We start from the raw sequence: 20,812 nt of genomic DNA, 5'->3' as shown, positions 1-20,812 counted from the left end.
GCCAGCTCTTCTGCAGTCCGCTGGTAGCTGACCTGGACCCCATACCCTGGTCTCTGGACTCCTAGAGCAGAAGGAGACCCCTGCCAGAGCCAACAGCCTCTCTGGGGGAAGGCACCCCCTGCAGCTACCATGGTGGCGTGTCTGGGACCCCAACGGCCAGTTTCCTGGTCTGGTCGTTTTTATCTCCCTGTGCACTTCGGAATCTGCAGCGCTGGCAGGGCCAGGCCTGGGACCGCAGAGATGCAAGACGGCGGAGAGAGTGCTTGGTCTCAGGAAAAGTTCAGGTCTCCCTTTTTGCCCCCTCCTCCCCTAGCTAGACCCGGCTCCTCCTCCCCCTCCTCCTCCCTCCATCTCCTCCTCGCCCCCCCGCCCCGTCCTCCATCCTCCCTCTCCAACCTCCCCCTCCCGCGCCCCTTCCTCCTCCTCCTTCGCAGCCCCCCGTTAGCGCCCTGCGGGGGACCGCGAGGCTGCGGAGGCGGGCGGGCGGGCAGCCGGGGTCAGACGCCGTGCGCCCCCAGGCTGAGCACCGAGAAGGCGGCGCGGTGCTTGCGGAGCAGCAGCCGGATCTTCTCGTCGTCCGAGTCGGGATCCAGCGGCTTGTTGTACTCGTCGTCCTCGTTCTCCGAGGCCGTGCGGTCCCCGCCCGCGCCGCCCGGGCCCCGGGGGGTGGAGGACGAGGGCTCCAGGGCGCTCTTCTTCCGCCACTTGGTCCTCCGGTTCTGGAACCACACCTGGGATGAGAAGGGCTCTGAGGACCGCGCGCGCCGCGCACGCAGGGCGCACGCAGGGCCCCCTTGGGGAGGGTGACCCCTCTCGCTGGCGGGTACCCTCCATCCTTGTGTTTACAGTGAAATAAATGGCTCAGCAATGAACTAAACTATCGTAGTCACACCACTTTTTTTTTGAAGGGGGGACAATAAAATAAAAATAAATGTGAGAGCAACAGCCCTTTGGGCTTAGCTGTAACCCTCCCTGCCTGGCATCTTCCTCTCCTTTGCCATCTGGGCACTTGGGTGGAAGAGGCTAAGATGCTTTTACCTTCACAGACCCTCACTGAACTTCAAGAATAATTTCTTCCCTACTATAAAAATAACGTATGCTCATTGCTGGAGATAGAAGAGTGCAGAAAGTACCCCAAAAATCAGAATAATAGGAAGAGGCTCTTAGACTCCATGCTTCCTCTTCAGCAGAGTTAATATTGCGGGGAGGGGCTGCAGGGGTAGGGGACTGGCTGGGGATGCAGGGCCTTGAGGGAGCCCAGGCTGGGGTCCCAACCTGCCCCTGTATTTCTCTCTCCCCTAAGCCCGTCGTCTTGTCGCAAAGCCAGGCAGCTCCATCAAGGCTCAGAGATTTCTTCTTTGATGTCCGCTCGGAACGCCCCTTGGGGCCTCCGAGTTGCCAAAGTGGCCCCCAGGAGCCTGAGGGGGGAGAAGCCGGCTTCCCCACCCAGTTTGGGCCAGAGATGTGCAGTTTGAAAGGGGGCGTCCTCCCTAAGCCTTGCTCCGGTCTGGGCAGTGAGGCTCAGACATCACGGGCAGGCGTGGAGGCGAGTTACCTTCCCTTTGAAGTTTGGTGAATCAAGGTCAGCTCGTTTGGCAGGCTGACGGAATAGCCTGAAGCCAGTTCTGATCTGGCCCAGAGGCTGCCATTGGCTCTTGAAATTTCTAGTGACCGTGCAGAGGAGGGGAAGGCGTGAGGCTGGAGCCCTCTAATCCAGATTTGACTCTCAGTGCTCACTTACCAGCCAGTGATCTGGAGCAAGAGGGTTCTGCTGAGTAATGAGACCCACCTCCAGCTTGCTGTGAAGTTTAAACGGGTTGTTACACGTAAGGCTCTCAGAACAGGGCTCAGTAGATGACGGCCATTTTGGGGTTATGGTAATTATGACCATCTCCACGGTTAGGTGGGCAGGTGGTACCCAAACACCAGGATGACCTCCCACTGAGCTGGGAGTGGCCAAGAGAGGGGGCTGCCTCTCTCCCAGGCAGTGGCATCCTGTCCTGGCCCGCTCCTCACTGCAAGGCAGATACTTTCTTCTCCCGCAGACTCACCTTGACCTGCGACTCGGTCATCCCCAGTGAGTATGCCAGTCGTGCCCTCTCAGGGCCAGCCAAGTACTTGGTCTGCTCAAAGGTCTTCTCCAGGGCAAAGATCTGGTGTCCCGTGAAGGTGGGCCGGGTGTGCTTTTTCTTGTGGACGCTGTCGCTCAGGGGGTCTGGGGCTGGCGAAGGAAGTGTGTGGTTAGTGGAATGAATGGGGGCGACAGCCTTGCCCTGCCTCCCCCATAGGGTGAACTCCCTACAGAAGAGCCACTGAGGAGGCCAGGGCATTGTGGCACCTCTCGCCTGAACCCTGCCATGTCTGGGTGCCCCGGGACCCCAAGAGGGCACCTGCCCCAGGTTTTAGCTTATTAGGAGCAGAGGGTGCTTTGAACCAGGTCTCATGCCTCCCTGTGTAACATACTCAGTACTCAATGATGCTGCCGTCCCCCAAGGGGGCAATGGAGTTTCCTCCAGGACTCAGGGACATCCCTTCAGGTCACCAAGAAATGGATTTGGTACCTGCCACCAACAATCAAGGCCCCAGGGGCATGGGAATTCCTCCCCACTCCAATTCCTGACTCTTGGGAGCCCATTTTCAAGTTTCTGGGAAAACCAGAGCCCTAAGTTCCAAGTTACTGCTCCCCCTTGTCACCAGGCCTGGAAGTCATGTGGCTTCGACAACACTGGAGAGTCAGGACGCGGAGGCTCAAGACCTGACCCGGCCCGGCCGGCCAGGGCAGCCGCTCGGGAGGGTGGGGGGTGGGCGGCTCGGGGGAAGCACAAGGCCCAGGTGCTGGGCCCTGTTCAGTGCAGCCCACGGCCCACGGCCCGTGTCCTCCTGTTACAGGAGGCGCAGAGAGGGGAAGAGACCTCTGGCGAGGCTGTCACCTCCAGTCCCCTCCCCTCGTGTTAATTCAGCCACTGACTCTCTCTGATATTTCCCTGTGTATGTACGTGCATTCGGGGTTGAAGAGCGGGGTGTGGAGAGGGTGTGTGTGTGTTGGGGGTACATGGGGGTGAGAGAGAGAGAGCTTGAGGCCCAAAGCGCCCCCAGAACCAGCTGATACAATAGGTTCCGGAGGATGAGGTCTGGGCCCGCACGGGACTGGCTGTGTTTCAGGTTTACGAAGGGTGCCAGGGCCCGGAGCTGTGTAGCGGACGCGAGGCAGGTGTGCTTCAGGATTTCCTCGTTTGGTCCAAGTCCCTGCTGCAGTGGGGGAGCCTGGAGGTCAGACACGCCCTGCTTGATCTGGGCACAGGGATGGCTTCTGCAGCCACTGTCACTCCCTGTGGCTCCCAGGGAAGTCAACGTGCATGTCCTGCCACCTCCTCCAGCCCCTGCCTGGGATCCTGGGGGACCCTGGATCAACTCTCTGAAAACCACACTTCAGGGATGAGTGAGGTGAGGAGCCCCCCCACCCCAAACAGCTAGGGCCAAATGGGACTTGGCTCAGCGGCTGCCCCTGCAGGCTGGGCGGTGTGACTGCTACTGTTGACATAAACCCCAAGGACGGAAACAGTCCCCCGCAGTGGCAGTGGAACAGCGATGCGGTCAGGGTACATTCTGTGTCCCTGATGTGGCCAGCGCCCAAGGGGGCTTTTTGGGAAGGTGATGCAGTGACCAATTCTTATTGGGGACAGCATTTGTCCCCTCAGATGATGGGGTGACATGGGCTCTGGGGGAGGGGAGAAGTAAGGTGAGTGGGACCCTATAGAGGATGGGGGTGGGCTGTGAGGTCTCCCCAGACTGCAGACCCCATGTTCCCCAGGAGGGCAGCTGGGGAGGGGTGGGACGGGGGTCAAGATGCCCGTCTAAGCACAGCTGGGGTGGGACGGGGAAGGGAGAACCCAGTAGTGCCCCAGGAGGAGGGAAGGACCCAGGGGTCTGCCGTAGGCTGTCTGATGGTGGCTGAGGTCTCCGTGAGTGTCCCCTCCCCTCCGCCGCCTCCCTGTACTCACTGTTGCCGCACTGCCGCCCGCCTCGCCAGTTCTGGCCCGTGTCCGCCCAGCAGTTCCGGGTCCGGGTGGGGTACTCACTCCCCGCCTTGGAGAAATTCCCCACCTGGGGGCCGTAGTAGACCCCCTGGGAGCCGAGTCCACCAAAGCCTGCCATGTGGGGGTAGCCGGAGAGGAGGCTGCTGTTTGGCGTGGCCACGGGCCTGCTGAGGATGTCCGTGATCCCGTGGGGGGTCCCGGCAGGCAGCTGGGGGCCCAGCCCTGGGGGACTGAGCTTGTAGAAGGAGTTCTGCATGGAGTACTGGCACACAGGGGCCTTCATCTCCGAGAACTGAGCCAGCGGCGCATTGTTGAGCAGGAACGGGCCCTGCAGGTTGGACTCCATGGCACCCCTGATGGGGTGAGGGGAGGCGGGGAGCCCCAATCCAGGATCCTAGAGCCTGAGACCCCAAGCTCCAGCCCAGAATCCCATGGAAGCCTCGGAGGGTCAAAGCGGCCGGAGCTCCAGGCCGTCCTCCCACCCAGGTATCCGGCCCAGCCCTCGCCGGGAGACCAGCACCACGTCAGCCCGGGAAGTCAGGTTCTCCTGGGGCGGTGAGAGCCCTGTGTCCCTACCTGGCCCGGGGGGGTGGGGAGAGGCAGCTCCCCACTCCTCAGCGCAGGCCCCTTCTCTGCTTCGGAGTCTGGGGACCCTCCATGAGAAGTTTTAAGTTCAGAGAAGCAACATTTCCCTGATAAAGATGTGGCCCATTAGAATACAGACCCGAGACTGGCTGAGCCGCCCCGAGCCGCGTCGCCATTGGTGGGAACGCTCACGGGCCTCACATCGGCTTTTCCCAGACAAATTGCACTTTGAAAGATTGACTGTAAAATCAGCCTGTGTGTGTGTGTGTGAGAGAGAGAGAGAGAGAGAGAGAACGCTCTGGAGGCTCTGTTCATTCTCAGGGGGTCCACCTGCTCCTGGTCCCCCAAGTCCAGCATGCAGGAAAAAGAGGGTAACTGGAAGGGCCCTGGGGCAGCTAAAGGGCACAGTTCCTAAAGAGCTGGGCTCAGGGTTGCTGTCTGGAGATGCCCAGATGCCCAAGCCTCTGGGGCAGTGTGCAGTCGGGACACGGATGCTCCCTTGCTGGGACAGGTAAGTGGGGAGGCTGGGCTTTGGGACCTGAGCGTCTGGGAGCAGGGAGCCTGCTGGGCAGATTGGGGCAGCAGATGGCAGTGGGGCATCTCTGGGAGTGCTGGCTGTGAGCGCTTCCTGGTTCTGCCTCTGCCTCTGCCTCCGGGCAGCCTTCCTTGATCCCGTCTGTCCTCCCTTCCTCCTCTTCCAAGGACTCATCTGAACCACGTTCTGCCTGGCTCAGCACCTGGGTTGGAAATATTGGGTGGCTGAGACGGCCGTTGATTTCAGTGGCGGGTGCCTGTGCAGGGCTCTTGGTTGCCCCTCAGTGAATATTTGATGGATGAGACTAGACTGAATGGCAGAGCACCTCCATGTCTTTTTTTTCTTTTCCTAATGAATCGTTACAGCATCCAAGGCTCTCCCGGGGTAGGGGGTGGGGGGGTAGGGCTTGCTCTCATTTTACAAACAAGGAAATTGTGGTAAATAACTTGGGTTATTTCTGCACGGGACAGCATCCTTCCCTGCAGCTTTTTTTTTTTTATTTTATTTTTTTTATGGCAATCAGCATGTCACTGGTCCAGACAGATGGACTGCTGTCCTTCCTCTGCCTACCAGTCCCAAGGCCCTTCCTGGCCAGGCCGAAGTCTCCTCGGCAGAGGCTCTCCCGTGGCTGCCGGTGGGAGGCCGAGTGCCCAGGCCACGAGGAGGGGCCCCCTCTTCACAGAGCGTGGCTCCCCCCCCTCCCTGCTGTTGCTGTTCAGGGTGGAACTGGACGTGCTCCCTGTCATTCCGATAACATTGGTTAATGCAAGAAAGACCTCACAAAGGCTTTGGAGATTGTTTTCCTTGAAGTTTAGATTAAGAGCAAGTGAAAAGGTTCTTCTCTGAGTTGGCCGCGCTACCAAGCTGGCAACCTGATTCTGATCCCCAGTATTGCTGCTGGACCCAACTCGGGCAGTTGTGTTTCTGAATCTGTGCTTTTAGAAGTCCTCTGGGCCATGCTTACACAACCACAGTGGGCGCCTAGGCCTGGGTGTCTTTTTCTGCTACTGAGAGAAAGCTTCAGATTCAGATTGAGGGCTGGGATGGCTCCGAGGACCCTGCCACCATGATTTGATCACCTCCCCTGCAGTGATGGGGACTTTGATTTGATTCTTACTTAACTCCAAGCTTGGCCAAAGCATTTGTGCTCAGGAATCCCAGGATGACAAACTGAAGAGACTTTAACAATCATTTAATCCCTTCCCCCATTTAACAGATGTGGAAACTGAGGCCAGTTTGGTGACCAGCTTTGCATGAAGGGTTAGGAGCTAGTTGGGAACAGAGTGATTTTCTTGTAAGTTCTTGAACTTTAAATGGTATTTTTAAAACATTTTTTGTTGTTGTTGAGTTATAGTCATTTTACAATGTTGTGAACTTTAAATGGTATTGAGTAGAGGGCCCAGACGCCTTTGGAGGGAGTCCTGGGGGTAGGGGTCCTCCCTTAATGCATGCCCACTGTGGGCTCAGCCATGTACCCTGGTGCTTGTGGTGACCCCTTCCACCCATCTTGGAATTGCCCCCATCTCGTGCTAGTCATTAGGTGGGACAGAAATCTGCTCCAGCATCTGGGGGCAGGGGGACCTCTTGCAAAGTGGGTGGTCCTGATTAAAGGATTGTCCAGGTTCCGAGAACCTGGGCATCTGGCTGGGCCACAGGCTTCCCTGGGGACGGATGCCACCCCCAGCCTCTTCCCGGACCCTACCTGGGCTTCTTCCCTGCCCCGGCCCTTCAAACCCTCCAGAGACCAGCCAGAAAGGAGATGGAGGCCTGCGCCATGAGTCGATTTCTTTATTAACTTTGACATTTGTTCAGCTGGTGTAGGGAGAATGGTCTATACATCAGAGTGGGGGGTGGGGAGGACTCCCTCCCGAGAACAGAGCAGGTGGGAGAGTCAAGAAAAGAATCATTTTCATAACAATTTAAAAAATCAAGGTAATTCCAAAACTTCTAAAAAGCGTCTAAGGTGCAGACTGCAGCATTCTCTAGGCATCGTGTGGCGACCCCAAACCCCTCCCCTAACAGCTCCTACCAGCAGCGGAACGCAGCGTGCCGCCGAGGGCCTGGGGCCGGCGGGCCAAGCAGCCATGCCAGACAGAGCGAGGAGCCAAAGCGCAGCCGGGGCTGGGGCCGCGGCTCTACAGGGGCTACTGGGTCGGCGGAGGCGGCGGCGGCGGCGCCTGGGAGAGGCGGGGACAGACCGCAGCGGGAGGCGGCCCTGCGCCTGTCTTCCTTGGTCTTCACCAAGTCCGGCCCAGCCGAGGTCCTGGGGCGGGGCGGAGGGACCGGCCGGCAGAGCTGCTGTGCGCCCCGACCCCGCGGGGGTGCTCTGCGCCCGGACCCCGCGGGGATGCTGTGCGCCAGGCCCCCCGCGGAGGCGGGGCTGGGGGCCCGCGGACCGATGCGCAAGCTCGGGCTCCCTCTCCCCGCCCGGACCCACCGGAACACGTGGCGGGGGGGCCCCCTGCCGCGCCACCTGTGCGCTGGTGACGCCACGGGGCCTCGGGGGCTCTGACATCGAGGGAGCTTCTGTGCTACTTGGAAGGTTCGGATGTGTTCTGAGGACACCTCGGAAGAGCGGCAGGGAGGCAGGTGACTGGACATCCGCAAACAGTGGCCCTTGGGAGGGCGAGAAGAGCCTGCAGTCTCTCTCCTGGCCTGGAGAGCGCCGCGCGCACGGGGCGGGCACATTGTGCTGATTCGGGCCTCCCTCTGCCGGGGGCTCTGGTGTAACTTTAAGGCTCTTCCCTGATGGCACCAAGGCGAGGAACAGCCAGCCGTCTATCTCCTTCCTGCCCTGGCGGGACCCTGGCCTAGGAGGGTCTCCTTCCTGGTGGGGGGGCCTCCTGGCGGTCAGCCGTCTCTCCTGCGCTCTCCTCCCCCTGGGCGCGTGGTCGGCAGAGGGCCCCTCCGCCGCCTCTCCAGGTGGTGGCAGAGGGGATTGGTCCATCCCGCGGGCTGCCTGGACTGAGAGCACCAAATTCGCTCTGGGAGACCTCGGGGTGGTGGCTGACCTAAGACCTGGCAGGAGCACTCACTAGGCACCAGCTACAGGCTGTAGCTCCTTCTCCCGCAGCCTGGAGAAGTCCTCAGGAGCTGAGCTGTTAAGTGCTTCGTACATACGGCTAAAGTGTTTCTATTGATTTGCATAGTATTTATTGGTTTTCATATACACAAGGCTGATTACTGTACAGTTTACACTTGGAACACAGACTAGGATATAAGTGCTTAAAGATATAGAAAATCTCTTCTCTATTGGACATGCTGGTGCAATCCTGGGACAGCCACCGGCCCTCCCCCAGCTGAGAGAGAAGACCCTTTCAGATGGGGCATTGGCTTCCTCTGAGCCCTACAGCTAAGCGTGGGGGTCCTGGCCTCAGATTCTTAAGTCCCTAACACGAGGAACCCCGACTGCACTCTCAAGGCAATGAGTTTCCATTGGAAGAGGATTAATACTTGAGTTGGCAGAGAGAGAGAGAGAGAGAGACAACATAAAAGAAATTCCAGTTTATCCACCGGAGATTCTAGACAGCTTCGGACGTCACAGTAAAATCTGTGTGTATACTGAGCAGAGAGGAGAGGTGTGTGCACGCGCGTGCATGTGTGTGTGTGTCCTGAATGCCGCACAGAATGCTCTGGAAGGTGCAGTCCCCTGGGGAGCGTGGGGTGGGGGGCGGTCACAAATGGAGCATGGAGGTGTGTGGGTGGCGGGGAGGCTGGCGGAGGACAAGGGATTAAGGTGAACTGATTTCACACCTAGTTTTCTTTTTTTTTTTCTTCCCTTTCCAGGAAGCCCACATGGATTTCTTATAGATGAGGTTGAAAAAAAAAAAGTACCCTGTAACAAGTCGAAATTGAAATGATTTTTAAAAAATCTCATCCCAGCCACAAAAGAGCCCTTGGTTACTGTTGCATTCACTCTCCTGCGTCTGTTTTGTGTCCCTCTCTCTCTCTCCCCCCACCCTCCTCTTGCTGCTTTCCGCCCGATTCCCAATTCCCCACAGATCCACTGTCACCAGAGGCAGGATTGAGGACTGTAGGTCATGCGTCTACAGTCAGCTGTTCATGCGAATAGGTGACTAAAGGAAGTCCCTTACAGAGGTCATGCCGTTAGCCTAGAGGGACGTGTGTGCCGCTTCCGGGGCCTCTGCTCCAGCTCTCCTCTCGTGTGCGTGGCAGAGTGTGTGGAGTTCAAGGGTTAGGTGTCGAGGTATGAGCCTGAGGGACACAGAGAGAGAAGGAGTCACTTAGAATTTCAAGGCGCAACTCCCAGCAAAAGCCCACGATCCTGAGTTTTGTGCTGGCTCCCCCGGGCAGGGTTGAGTCAAGATAAGCAGCCTCCCCAAGCAAGACAGGAGCTGAAAGGCGCTGAGGTCAGGTGCCCCTGACTTCCCTGGAATCCCAGCCCTCCTCCCCGGCTCCCTGACCCAGAAGATGCCACCAGCCCCATGCCCAGTGGAAGAACCTCCCGTGAGGTGCTCCATGCCTGCACAGCGATCTGGGGAGAGGTCCCCGTGAGCACATCCTGGTACCTAGTACCTAGGAGACGGGCCACATGCGCCGGCCAGGGCTTGTGCCAAGAAAGGGGCCAGGCTGGGCAGCGCTGCCCTGGCTTGTTCAGTTCAGTTCAGCCAACATGCACTGATGTCTGCTATGTGCCAGCCTGAGGATCCAGGGATGGAGCAGACATGGCCTTGGGAGCTCATGGCCTCAAGGGACCTCAGTGCCTCTTTGCCCCTGGTCCACAAGCTCTTGCTGTCAGGTGCCTCTGGCTGCACCCCCCCCCACCCCACGGATGGACAACCTCTGTTGGGACAAAGAGATCTTTGAACACCCGATGCCTTCTCCCCGGGGTAGTATGTATCTTGGGCTGAAGACAGCAGCTTTGCCTGCAAAGTGAGGTCCAAATTCTGCGCCCTGGGATTCACAGCAGGACAGTGCTCCCGCCACCCCCTGGTGCCTCATCTTCCAACCCGGAGTGGAAGACCTGCCACCCGGGATGCTGTCTGCAGGGACTTAAGCTGACAATCTCCCCGGTGGGGCGGGAAGAAACACAGAAAGGCAGAAACTCATTTGAGGCACAGCTGTCCCCAGACAGGGAGCTGTCCTGGGTCTTGCAGGTGCCAGGGGTGAGGGAGAGGCTGGAGATGGCCAAGGTGAACTCAGCCCTGAGCGGTTCTCCAGGGGTGGAGAGTGGTGCTACGTTCCTCGCCAGAGCCAAAAGTCAGGCCTTCCACTGCTGTGGCTTGCACGAGCCGTCACCCTGGAGGGGACTTTTCCATCACTGCCCATGTTCTTGTCAGCCAAGCCACCTCCTCTGAGTCCTCAAACCCACCTGCCTGCTGATGCCTGCCTTTGTTCTCAGCTCCCCCGTCAAGGACGCCATCCAGTCTTCTCTTCACTGAAGTTCTGCCTACCACCCTCAAGATGCCTCCTCCATGAAGCCTTCCTGAAAACTCCAGCTCCCTCTTATCTCTCTCCTCCAGTCCCTGCCTTGCATTCAGAGCGATCACAGAGTGTAGTTAAGAGCATGAACTCTGAAGCCAAATTGCTTGAGTTCATATCCTGTCTCTGCCGGGTACCTGCTGTGTGGCCTCAGCTGAGTTACTTACACTCTCTGTGACTCAGTTTCCTCTGCTGTCAAATGAGGGCGGTGGTGGGACGTACCCTGTTAGATCGCTAGACGTGTGAGAGCTAACGATCTATAAGGTGCGCAGGACAGTCAGCAGTACTGGATGCAGTACTGGACTGGGCTCCTGAATGCTCTGGCCTGTCTGTCCTTTCTCTCATCTCCTTATTTCCCCGCTAGAGTAGAAACACTCTGGGGGCGAGAACCGGACCTTATCTTTCCCTGTGGTCCCCACAGTGCCTACCCCAGTGCGAAGCATGCCTTAAATAACAGAACTTATCAAATCTTGAGCCTGGAGAGGACAGGCTACGATCTCCCTCCTCCTTTTCTGCCTGGACACGGAGCAGAGGAGGACATCCAAGGGTTAGAGATTATTCTAGGGTAATGGCTCCTCCTCTCTCTGGGGAAGCAGGGGCTCCTGGAGGAGCAGGGACAGGTCTGGTGGGAGTGGCCGGACAGCAGCAGGGGCCGGAACAGAGTTCGAGTCTCTGGCTGGGTCCAGTCTGCCACCATCCCACCCTCTTTACTGCTTAAAAATAGCCCCCTGGTGTTCCTGGTGGCTGCACTAGTGGGGGGGGGGGTTCTTTCCCTCTGCTCATCTCGCTGTGCTCTGCCACCTGTCCCCAGCCCTGCCCAGCGTCTGTGGCTCTCTGACTCTGATACACCTGCAGGGGCTGGGGACTGAGGGCGGACTCTAACTTAAAACAAGACAGCAAAGTTTAACACGCCCCCTGGCCTCCCTGCCCCCTTCCACTGAGATGACAGATTCATTTTCAAACTTACTAAAATATTCTGCTTCGTCAGAGCTAACACAAGTTTTGCAACTGCAGTGTCCGAATGGAAAGTATCTCTTAAAAAAGAAAAAAAAAAAAAAAAAGCAGCTTTCTGAGGCCCAGAAAGCAAAGCTGTCAGGTGCCCGGTGGGTCCTCTCTAACCAGGGGGGCACATGGCCACCGGCTCCAGCCTGTCTTCTGGTGGCACCGGCCCCCTGATTCTTGACCTCTACACTGGGGCCCAGGGCAGAACCCACCAGCTGCTACTGCCCTTGATCAGGCCCAGCTACACAGCAATTTTCTAGCTTCTTGAATACGACCGGAAAGCACTCCTCCACCCATCATGCCTCATGCAAAATCCTTCCCAAGGTTGGAAGTGACTGTGGGGGCATCAGAACAGGTGACTAGGATTGGGGTGTTCTGTTCTTTGGGGTGCTCCACAGCTTTGGGCAAACTGTAACCATCACTCATCTCAGCTCGCCTTCTTTTAGGGGCAAGTCTACACTCTTGCCACGTCACCTCTGGGAGGTTTGGGAAGGAAAACCAGAACCCACCCTAATAACCCACTCTTGAATATGCATCCAGATCGCTCAAGCTTGACACAGAGTCCTGAGTTCCAGAGTTTTAATTCAGTAGGTCTGGGGCAGGGACCAGGCACCCGCATTTTAACCAGCCTCTCGGATGCCTGGATGACATTTTGAGAATCAGTGGATTAGAACTGGACGATTTAGAATCCCTTTCACACACATGAACCCATCGGTCACTGTGACCACCCTACAAGGGAAATGCCAGCATTATTGCCACTTCACAGCTAGGACCCCGAGGCTGAAAGAGGTCTAGGGACCCACCCCGGGTGAGACCTGCAGATGGCTGAGCACCAGGAAACACCTGTTCGCCTTACTCTGCACAACCGCTCTCACGGTTACCATGGTTACTTGTAAGCCTTTTGGCAGGAGCGAGACACACATTCAAAGGGACTAGTTCATCCTCCCTCAAGGAGACGGGAGCTCAGGCAGTTAAATGACGTGTAAGGGAACACAACCTGGAAACCGGGGGAGCCAGGCCTCAACCCTGGACCCCAGCCCAGCTTTCACCGTCTCCGAAGCAGAGTCAGTTCTATTGTTCCTGGTAGTCACGTTTGAAGAAGTCACCAGGAACCTTGAATTAGCCAACCCTGGACCATTGCTCCCAAGGGAAGCACCACACTGGGGTCCTGCCAGCCTTTGGTCACAACATTTTTGTCAACCAGCGAAGCCATAACCTTGCGTTACGTGTATTTCTGTTCAAAGGCAACATATTTAATGTGCAGCTGACCCTTGAACAACGCGGGCTTGAGCTGTACGGGTCCACTCCCACGGGGGCTTTTTTCAGTACGTATAGTACCCGAATTTTCATTTTACGGGTTTTTAAATTAACTCAGGGTAGGGGAAGGTTTGTGATGGATTAGAGATCAAACATGTAGAATCAAAAGAATTGGAGTTTGAGCCCCAGATTCTGTTCCAACGGTTTCAGCTTCATCAGTTCCTTCATTTCTGAGGCAGAGAGAGCAGTGCTCAGACTTTCAACTGCATCCCAACCCTCTGTTCAAGGGTCAGCTGTCGCTTGTTGCTTTATTAATGCCGAACTCACATCCAGCGGTGCCGTAACGAACCCCGGCCTGAACGAAGCTTTTCTAACACACGCGTTTCCTGCATCCAGCCCGCACGTGAAGCCTCCACGCTCTTAGCAACCCTGGACGGCACTTCAGCACTACGCTCGGGGGCTGCTTCAAACACCAGAATCACCAACGAAACGTGCAAAAATGCACAAAACACGGCACTAAGTAGACTGACAATGATGCTTGTTTAGTGCGGGAGCTGAAATGGGGGACAGAGAGGAGGTCGCCTGGTTTGACCTCAGCCAGGAACAAGCCTGCAGGGCGATTCAACACTGCTCACCCCTGTGCGCATCCGGGAAGCGTGCTGAGTGCTGGTTTGGGGGTTACGATAAATTTCAGCTAGTAGGCGAATTTGCAAGTTTGAAATTATTTGGAATCCATGAACACAGAGAACTGGCCATGCCATGCCTGTGAGTGGCAGGTGGTTAGTATGAACGATCAGTGAACGCTCAGCCCTTTCCCTGGCTTGTCTGGTTTTTGTCTTGCTTGGAGGGTAGAGGATTGTAGGCCAACCCTGGGGCTCTGTGGACCAGGGAGGAGCCTCCTCCCCACTGTCCCCACCGCACACTTCCCTGGCTTCTTCCCTCCCGGCAGAGGCCCTGTGCTACAGCCCGGCCGCTCTGCTCCGTGTTCCTGACACCCACGCTGGGTGGTCTGGACCCACATCCCCTGTTGTGGGGGACAGGGGTCGGGGGTAGGTTCAGCCACACTGCAGATCTATAGAAACAATTTTTTAAAATTCTAGATTCTGTCCTTCCCCTCCGCTTGGCTTCTGGGCTGCCAGGAACATCAGCAGAACACAAGCCAAACAACGTGAAGCCTCTGCTGCTGCCCTAAGAAAAATAAGGCCCAAGAGTGTACTTTTCCTTGCCCTCTCTGCTTTTTCAAATTACTTGCACACCTTTGGATTATTCCCAGGGCCGATCACAGCTGATGTCCTGAACCAGCCGCCCAGTGGGCCCCCAGCAGTGCGGGGGTTAAAGCGGTGACCTCCTTAAGCTGCTGAGAAGTCAGGTCTAATTTTATCCTCTAACTGGATCGGCCAGACCTCTTTTTGCCCAAGTGCTGAGGGATGTCGGGAAGCCTGGAGTCAGCACTTCTGGGAGCTTGGGAGGCGGCGGCCCTGCTCTTGCCGATCACAGAAAGCGAGCCTGCTGGCCGCCGGGCCCAGAGCCAGGCCCTGGGGGTGTAAACGGCAACAACCCGGTGTGTGCGCCGCGCTGGGGCCACCTGCTTCCTGCTTCCGGCCGACTCCCACCCCGATGCGCCCGGTACTGAGCTGGCCCGAGCTGGGCACAGCAAAGGGCCTCGGGGCAGCTCAGTACAGGACCCCTCAGGGAGGACGGAGGTCCGAGCTGGCCCCGAAGCCCCCAGCACTGCTCAGCCCGCTGGAAAGCCTTCGACGCCGATCACCCCGGACTCCCTCCCTCCCTGCACATCACACCCTGGCCCCTTAGCCGTGCCGCCCCCCAGCCTCCTGTCAACTTTGTCTCTTCCTAGAAAGCAAAGGAGCCACAGGCTTCGAGAAACACCGAGAAGAATGGAAACCTTGGGCTGCCAGGATTCCACAACTTCAAGGCACAGCGGGGCTCTAGGTGTCCCACTGTTGGGCTCTTTCTGGGCTGAAACAGCACAGCCTGGACAGATTCTCCTGCACTGTCCTGGGCCCTGTCCCGCCATCCCCAGACCCCGCTTGCTGGGTTTCCGGCATGATATTACTACTGAGATGTACGAAGTGCTTGTCACTCATGGAAGCACTTTTTAAAAAATCTGTATTTTGCATCCCCGCGAGGGGCAGGTCAGCTGATACTGGTGACTGTTTTCTTGAGGAGGAGGCGGAGTTCAGAGGCACAGTTAGTAGGCGGGGTCTAGGCTCGGGGACCAGAGCAGTGCCTGTTCCTCTGGCGGCATGCTGGGGGTGGAGGAGAGGCAGGGAGCAGTGCAAGTTGCCGGGAGGGGGCGGAAGTGAGCAGCCACTCGGAGGACCAGGCCATGCGGAAAAGATGGAGAAGGATGGCGTTACCTCCAAAGAGGCCATTCGACAGGGAGGGGCTCGAGATCACTGTTTCCCCCTTTTGAGGCTGGCCCGCTTCACTATCTGAGCCCCCTTCCTGCCCTCTATCAGGTCCGGCTGCAGGCCACTCCCTCTCAGCTCCACCTGGAGACAGCAGGACAGACAGAAGGCGGGACAGATCACACAGAGACGGGAGGAAACAGCAAGAGAATAGAGGGCATCCTATGGAGGCGGCGGGAGCACTGCCACCAGGGGAAGGAGGCTCGAAGGGGAGCCTGGAGAGAGGCGAGCAGGTGCAGAGGACAGCAGAGGTCATGGTGCCGGCCACTCGGAAGAGCGAGGGCCTGAGAGTACCTTGGTGTGCGGCATAAAGAAATCAATATCAGCCTCCATCTCACTAGGGTCCTCCAGGGGCCCCTCAGAAATCACCTCCCCGTGCTCCTGGGTGTCATCGGCTCCAGATGGCTCTATCTGGCGGACCACTTTGCGAATGATCTGGAAAAGAGAGGGAGGGGAGAAGGGGCTGGGAAAGACAGCAAGACAGAGCTTGAAAAGGGCAGGTCCTGGAATGAGGTTGGGGGAGAGTCAGCCTTTGTGCTCAGGAGCCCTGCCCTGCGTGGCCAAGATCGGAGATGGTCTCTCACCCCATCGCTGGGTGGGGAGTTCATACCTACAGCCTCAGAGGGGCTAGAATTTGCAGGGGGCCTTGGGGGCTCACTGATGATCAGAGTCTGATCCCCACGTGACTTCTCTCTCTAGCCCATAGCGTTCCATCCTGCCTCCTGGCACGATGGGAGTTTATGCCATCTGTCTTTCCCCTTACGACTGTGAGCTCCTGGTAGGGAGCGCATTTCTGTTCCATCAATCCATTCATTTCCCTTATTCATGCAACCAGATCTTCCAGGACCATTTGCTCTGCACCAACCAATGAGCGAAGAGCGGGAGGTGAGAGCGTAAAGATGGGGCCCCCGCCCCCACGGAGCTCCGGGTGCAGGAGGAAAGACAGGACGTGCGGGGTCCTGCTCTGACTTAGCCATGAACAGAGGGGCCGCACAAGGTCATCCCTTCGCCCCTTTTTCTCCCGTCTCCCTTCTGCCCACACCGAGCACGGTGCCCAACGCTTGTCAGGCAGAATCACATCTAACGTAAACCTGCTGCCGACCCCAAGCATTTCCACGTCCTTTTCATCTTAGGAGGCATGCTTATCGGGGGGACTCCTGTACTGCTGTCCTATGGCTGTTTGCAGGGCCAGGCATCACAGGACAAGGCTTGTGCCCGGTCCTTCTGGGACGCAGTAGCAGGAGCTGAATTCAAGCTGAATCAGGCACAGTGGCTGCGAGGAATGGCACATCCAGCCCGCGGAAGGTGCCTGGACCGTCCAGTCCAAGCTGTGTTTGCCCCTCTGTCAGGGCAGCAGCGAGAAGCTGAGTCTGCCAGCCTCTTTCAGCCCACCTGCCCCTGCCCAGCTCAGGGGGTCTCTGCACCCACCTTCTTGGTGACGACGTTGCCCTGCTCATCCGTGAAATGCTCCTCTGTCACCTGCTCTCCTGGAATATTCTGAAGCTCATTCTCCTGGAATTAGAGGAAGGGAGAACATGCAGGATTGGTAAGTGGGAATTAGGGGGAAGGATGGAGGAGGAGGAAATAAAGCAGCAGCAGTGGCTGCCTCAGTCTGACAAACCCCCACCATGGCAGGGAACGCCGACTCAGCAAGTAGCGGCCGCCAAACCAAGGGCTCTGAGAGCCGGAGCACCTGGTGGGGCCGTGCACCTGAGGACAGGATGGAGCCTCGAGTGTGCAAGAAGGTGTGGGCTCGATCCCCGCCTGAGCCCCGGGAGTGGGCAAAGTCGGGGTGATGGTGCAGGTGGTACAAGGAGGTCCTGAGAGGCAGTGAGGCACCTGATTTATAGTCCTACAGCACTTTACAGGGAAGAACACCCGTCTGCAGACACCATTGCCCCGAGGGTGACCTGCCCGCTTCACTGAGCTGGCTGGGGACAGCAGCAGGAGGAGGGCCGGCCTCCTAAGTCCCAAAGGCGAGCTTTCCCTGCCATTGCTTGGGGTGGGGGGTCCGAGTGAGTGCCACACAGCTCTGGCCCCCGGCACCTCCCACCCCCGAGGCCCGCCTGGCCCTCCTCTTCCAGGGGGCGTCCTGACCGCGCATCCATGGCCCCACACACCGGGCACGGCGCACTCGGCCCGGCCCGCCCCCGCCTGGGTTACCTTCAGGAGGACCCGGCGCCGGACCACCCTGGTGGAGAAGGTCTCCTCGTCGTCACTCAGGCCCTCGCTCTCCCCCAGCTCCTTGTCCAGCTCCTGGTGGATGTGCTTCAGCACAAAGCACAGGGAGCCCCGCACGATGTGCATGACGTTCTGACAGCTGACCAGGAAGAAGCCCAGGAGCACCAGGGTGACCAGGAGCTGGGTGACGAACGTCCACATCCTCACCTCCTCACCAGCCCGGCCCTCCGGGGCCAGGGGGGGCGGGGGTCCGGCCTCTCATTCTCCTCTGGGACTCCGGAGGCCCCCCGGGACCCCTTGCATTCTCCCCCCGGGGTGGGCGGCTGCAGGGTCCCCACTGAAACTGCCGCCCGAGTGCCCTCCTGCTCAGAGCCCCGGCTCTGCCCTGGCTGGGTGACGTCAGGCTCCAGTAATTTTAGCTCGGAGACCAGCTGCTGGGCTGTCCGACGGCGCCAGAAGGAAGCCGGCAGGTGTGTGTGTCCTGGGCCCCAGAGGCGCGTGTCAAAGTCACTGTGTGACACCCGCCCCCAGGAGCTTGCAGGAGGCCTGCGCGCCCCCGTGCCAACCAGAGGCAGGACAACTGTCTTGCTTAGGACTCAAGGCAATAAGACGTCCGGAGGACATGGCTGCATGTGTGTTCCCTGGGCTGCCACTGCTATGATCAGAATAATGTCACCCGCTTGTGGGGTGGTACCAGCTAACACCCTGGAGGGTTCAGAGTTAGTTTCAAAATAGCCCCGGGTGAGTGATTTGCTCGGGTCCAGCCAAACGAGCTCCATGGCGTCCAGCACAGGTGGTGAGACCCCTGGACGCCCGTGCAATTCCAACAGCCCCACGGCCCTCGGTCCCCCTCACACGGCACAGCAACCCTGAACGTAACCGCGGCACTGGTGTGTCTATTTAAGGTCTGTCCTTAAAGGCTCTTCTCATGCCCAGCCATCAACCCCCAGGGGCAGGAACCACGGGCATTAAACTCGCCTTTGTAGGCCTGACTCACTAATGCAGCCGCCGCCGCTGTGGCTGAAAGGAATTCCTCTTTTGGGATCAGGCTGTTCCTCTCTGGGCTGCCACCCACGTGGCGGAAAGATCGAGGATCTGGACCCGGCACGCCAACCCTGCAGCCTGCTCGCTGTGCCGCTCAGGGAAGTGAGGCACCTTCTCTGGGCCTCGGTTTCTCCATTCATCAAACGGGGGTGGGTTCAGGAGCTGTCCTCTGGTTCCCGAGAGGGCTGGGAGGGTCGCTGTTATGGTGGTGACAGCCAATTCCTCCCAGGGGAGGCTCTGTGTGTGTTTCACACAGTTACGCCTGCAGCGACCCAGCCATTGGGTCAACTATTTTCCCCTTTCCCACAAAGGAAACAGAAACACAAAGAGGTTGAGACACCTGCCTACGTGAAACAGTAAGGGAGCGAGAGCCACGTTTCCAACTCCGATCACGGCGCAGTTCCACCTCTTCTCAACAAGATAACACAGAAGCCGCTCATGCAAGGGGGCAGGAGAGCATCCCAGCTCAGACACGCCTCACTGGGGCCACAGAGAGGGACTGGCACCTGGCAGGTTCGGGCCTGCCCCCCAGACCTCAGTCACAAGGCACCCGCACTTCTCTCTCTGTGTGGTTTTTGAGACTCACTGGAAACACAGGTGCTTTGCAAACTGTCACCTTAAACAGGCCTCATTATCATCCCCGGGGGGCTGACAGATGGTTAAGAAACGGCTCACCCGCCCTCCCATCCGCTCCTGGACCAGAAGGGTGCGGCGGCCCTGCACACGCACCGGGACTGGGAATCGGAGGTCCTGGACTCCCCCGGCCCCGACGTCGGCCTCCTTGGGCCTCAGTTTCCTCATCTGTAAACAAGGCAGCCGGACCAAACGACCTGGATGGTTTCTCTCAGGATCCCCTGGGGTGATCCTGCGTCCTCTCCCATCCTCCCTGGACCAGAGTCGCCCCCAGAGTCCCTGTCCTTCCCCAGGACTCGGGGCACCGGCCCTGGGGAGGGCATCTGTGTTCTGGGACAAGCGTTGGCTATTGGAATTAGCAGAAGTGGGGGCCACAGAGAAGCCCGCTGGCCAAGAACACATGGGGTGGCCTGGGGTTATAAATGGATGTGGCCGCCTGGCCGCCCGAGGCACATACTTGGCAGGGAACCTTTCTAAATAAAACCCTGTTTAATTCCTGGTGGCTCTTGTCAGCCAGTAGTGCAGGATCGGCCTGGTCCTGGGGTCTCAGAGGTGCCTGGAGTCTCAGGCTCAGATGGGAGCCTGGGAGGAGGAGAAGGCGGCGGCTGAGGATGAGGGGTGGGGGGAATCGGGGGTGACGGAGGAGAAGAAACCAGGGATTCACGGAACACGTCGTTACGTCCACGTTAAACCCACCCGCGCACAGGGCAGCAACTCCAACTTTATAAAAACGCACAAATTAAACAGATGCATTCACAAGATGCCTGGGATTAGCTTCAAGATGATGTGGGGGAGGGTATAGCTCAGTGGTAGAGTGTGTGCTTAGCATGCACGAGGTCCTGGGTTCAATCCCCAGACCCTCCCTTAAAATCAATCAATCAATCAACCTAATTGCCTCCCTCACAAAATTTAAAAAATTTCTTTTAATTCTAAAAGAAAAAAAAGATAATATGGGGAGTAACAGGGGATGGGAGGAGGCAGATGAAACCAGATGGGTGGTGAGTGGGCAGTGGTGGAGGCCGGTCTGTTTTTGTATCTATTTGTAATTTTTCATCATTAAAAAATTTCAAAAACACATTAAAACGACATCTATGGGAACAGAGAGTGAAGATAAAAGCGAATAAATAAAATCAGTAAAGTAGAGAGAACAGAAGGGTGGGCGGCGCTGGTGCGGGGACGTGCCCTGTATCTCAGCCTGCAGGAAGCCCCCCCACGTGGGCACGGGGTTCCCGAGCGAGCCCTGGCCAGAACCCATTATCTACCTCGTTTACATGAGGAAGCTCAGGGGCCGAGAGGACAGTGGCCCATCCTCGGCCCCACAGACCCAGTGGGACCCGAGTGACCCCAACGCCCAGGTCTGTGGGTTCTAAGACCTTCTTCCTAAAACATGGTGGAGAAAGAAACAAACAAAACCATGGCTTTGGAGTCAGCCACGCCTAACGCCAAGCCCACCTCTGACCCTGTGACCTTGGACAAGCTGGAGTAACAGCTGAGGGCCGGTCGTGGGGGGTGGGTCGGGGGTGCAGCCTGGAAGTCTCTGGATTCCATCAGTGGGAGCCCCTCCCTTCCATCCGCGGGCATCAAGGAGGCAGATGAGTGGACAGAGAGAAAGAGAAGCCACGGCCACAGTTTTTAAGGATGGAAAACATGTCCGCTCAGGGCTTGAG

The 20,812-nt window shown here is 57.9% G+C and overlaps 2 protein-coding genes across 9 annotated transcripts in view; both read right to left on the bottom strand.

Moving 5' to 3' along the window:
• Positions 1-497: 497 nt before the first annotated feature.
• Positions 498-4,383, bottom strand: NKX6-3 (NK6 homeobox 3). The gene is made up of 3 exons (XM_031440043.2): positions 4,002-4,383; positions 2,052-2,221; positions 498-731 (listed from the first exon to the last, which is right to left on the bottom strand). The coding sequence occupies exons 1-3, from the start codon at positions 4,381-4,383 to the stop codon at positions 498-500; spliced, it is 786 nt and encodes a 261-aa protein (XP_031295903.1).
• A 2,546-nt stretch (positions 4,384-6,929) lies between these two features.
• Positions 6,930-20,812, bottom strand: part of ANK1 (ankyrin 1) — a 193,358-nt gene continuing 179,475 nt past the window's right edge. For 3 of the 8 annotated variants that reach the window (XM_064477427.1, XM_064477430.1, XM_064477432.1), the window contains 3 exons: positions 16,716-16,799; positions 15,582-15,722; positions 6,930-9,372 (listed from right to left, as the gene is read on the bottom strand). In XM_064477427.1, coding sequence (XP_064333497.1) covers positions 9,346-9,372; positions 15,582-15,722; positions 16,716-16,799 — 252 coding nt within the window. In that variant the 3' untranslated portion in view covers positions 6,930-9,345. Of the gene's footprint in view, positions 9,373-11,616; positions 13,413-15,236; positions 15,372-15,581; positions 15,723-16,715; positions 16,800-17,450; positions 17,924-20,812 lie in introns of those variants that run through there. The other 5 variants (XM_064477428.1, XM_064477431.1, XM_031440039.2 and 2 more) reach the window with 4 other exon arrangements.

Source organism: Camelus dromedarius, chromosome 22 (assembly GCF_036321535.1).
Source record: "Camelus dromedarius isolate mCamDro1 chromosome 22, mCamDro1.pat, whole genome shotgun sequence".
Classification (NCBI taxonomy): Eukaryota; Metazoa; Chordata; class Mammalia; order Artiodactyla; family Camelidae; genus Camelus; species Camelus dromedarius.
This window is presented reverse-complemented; position numbering and strand designations above follow the sequence as displayed.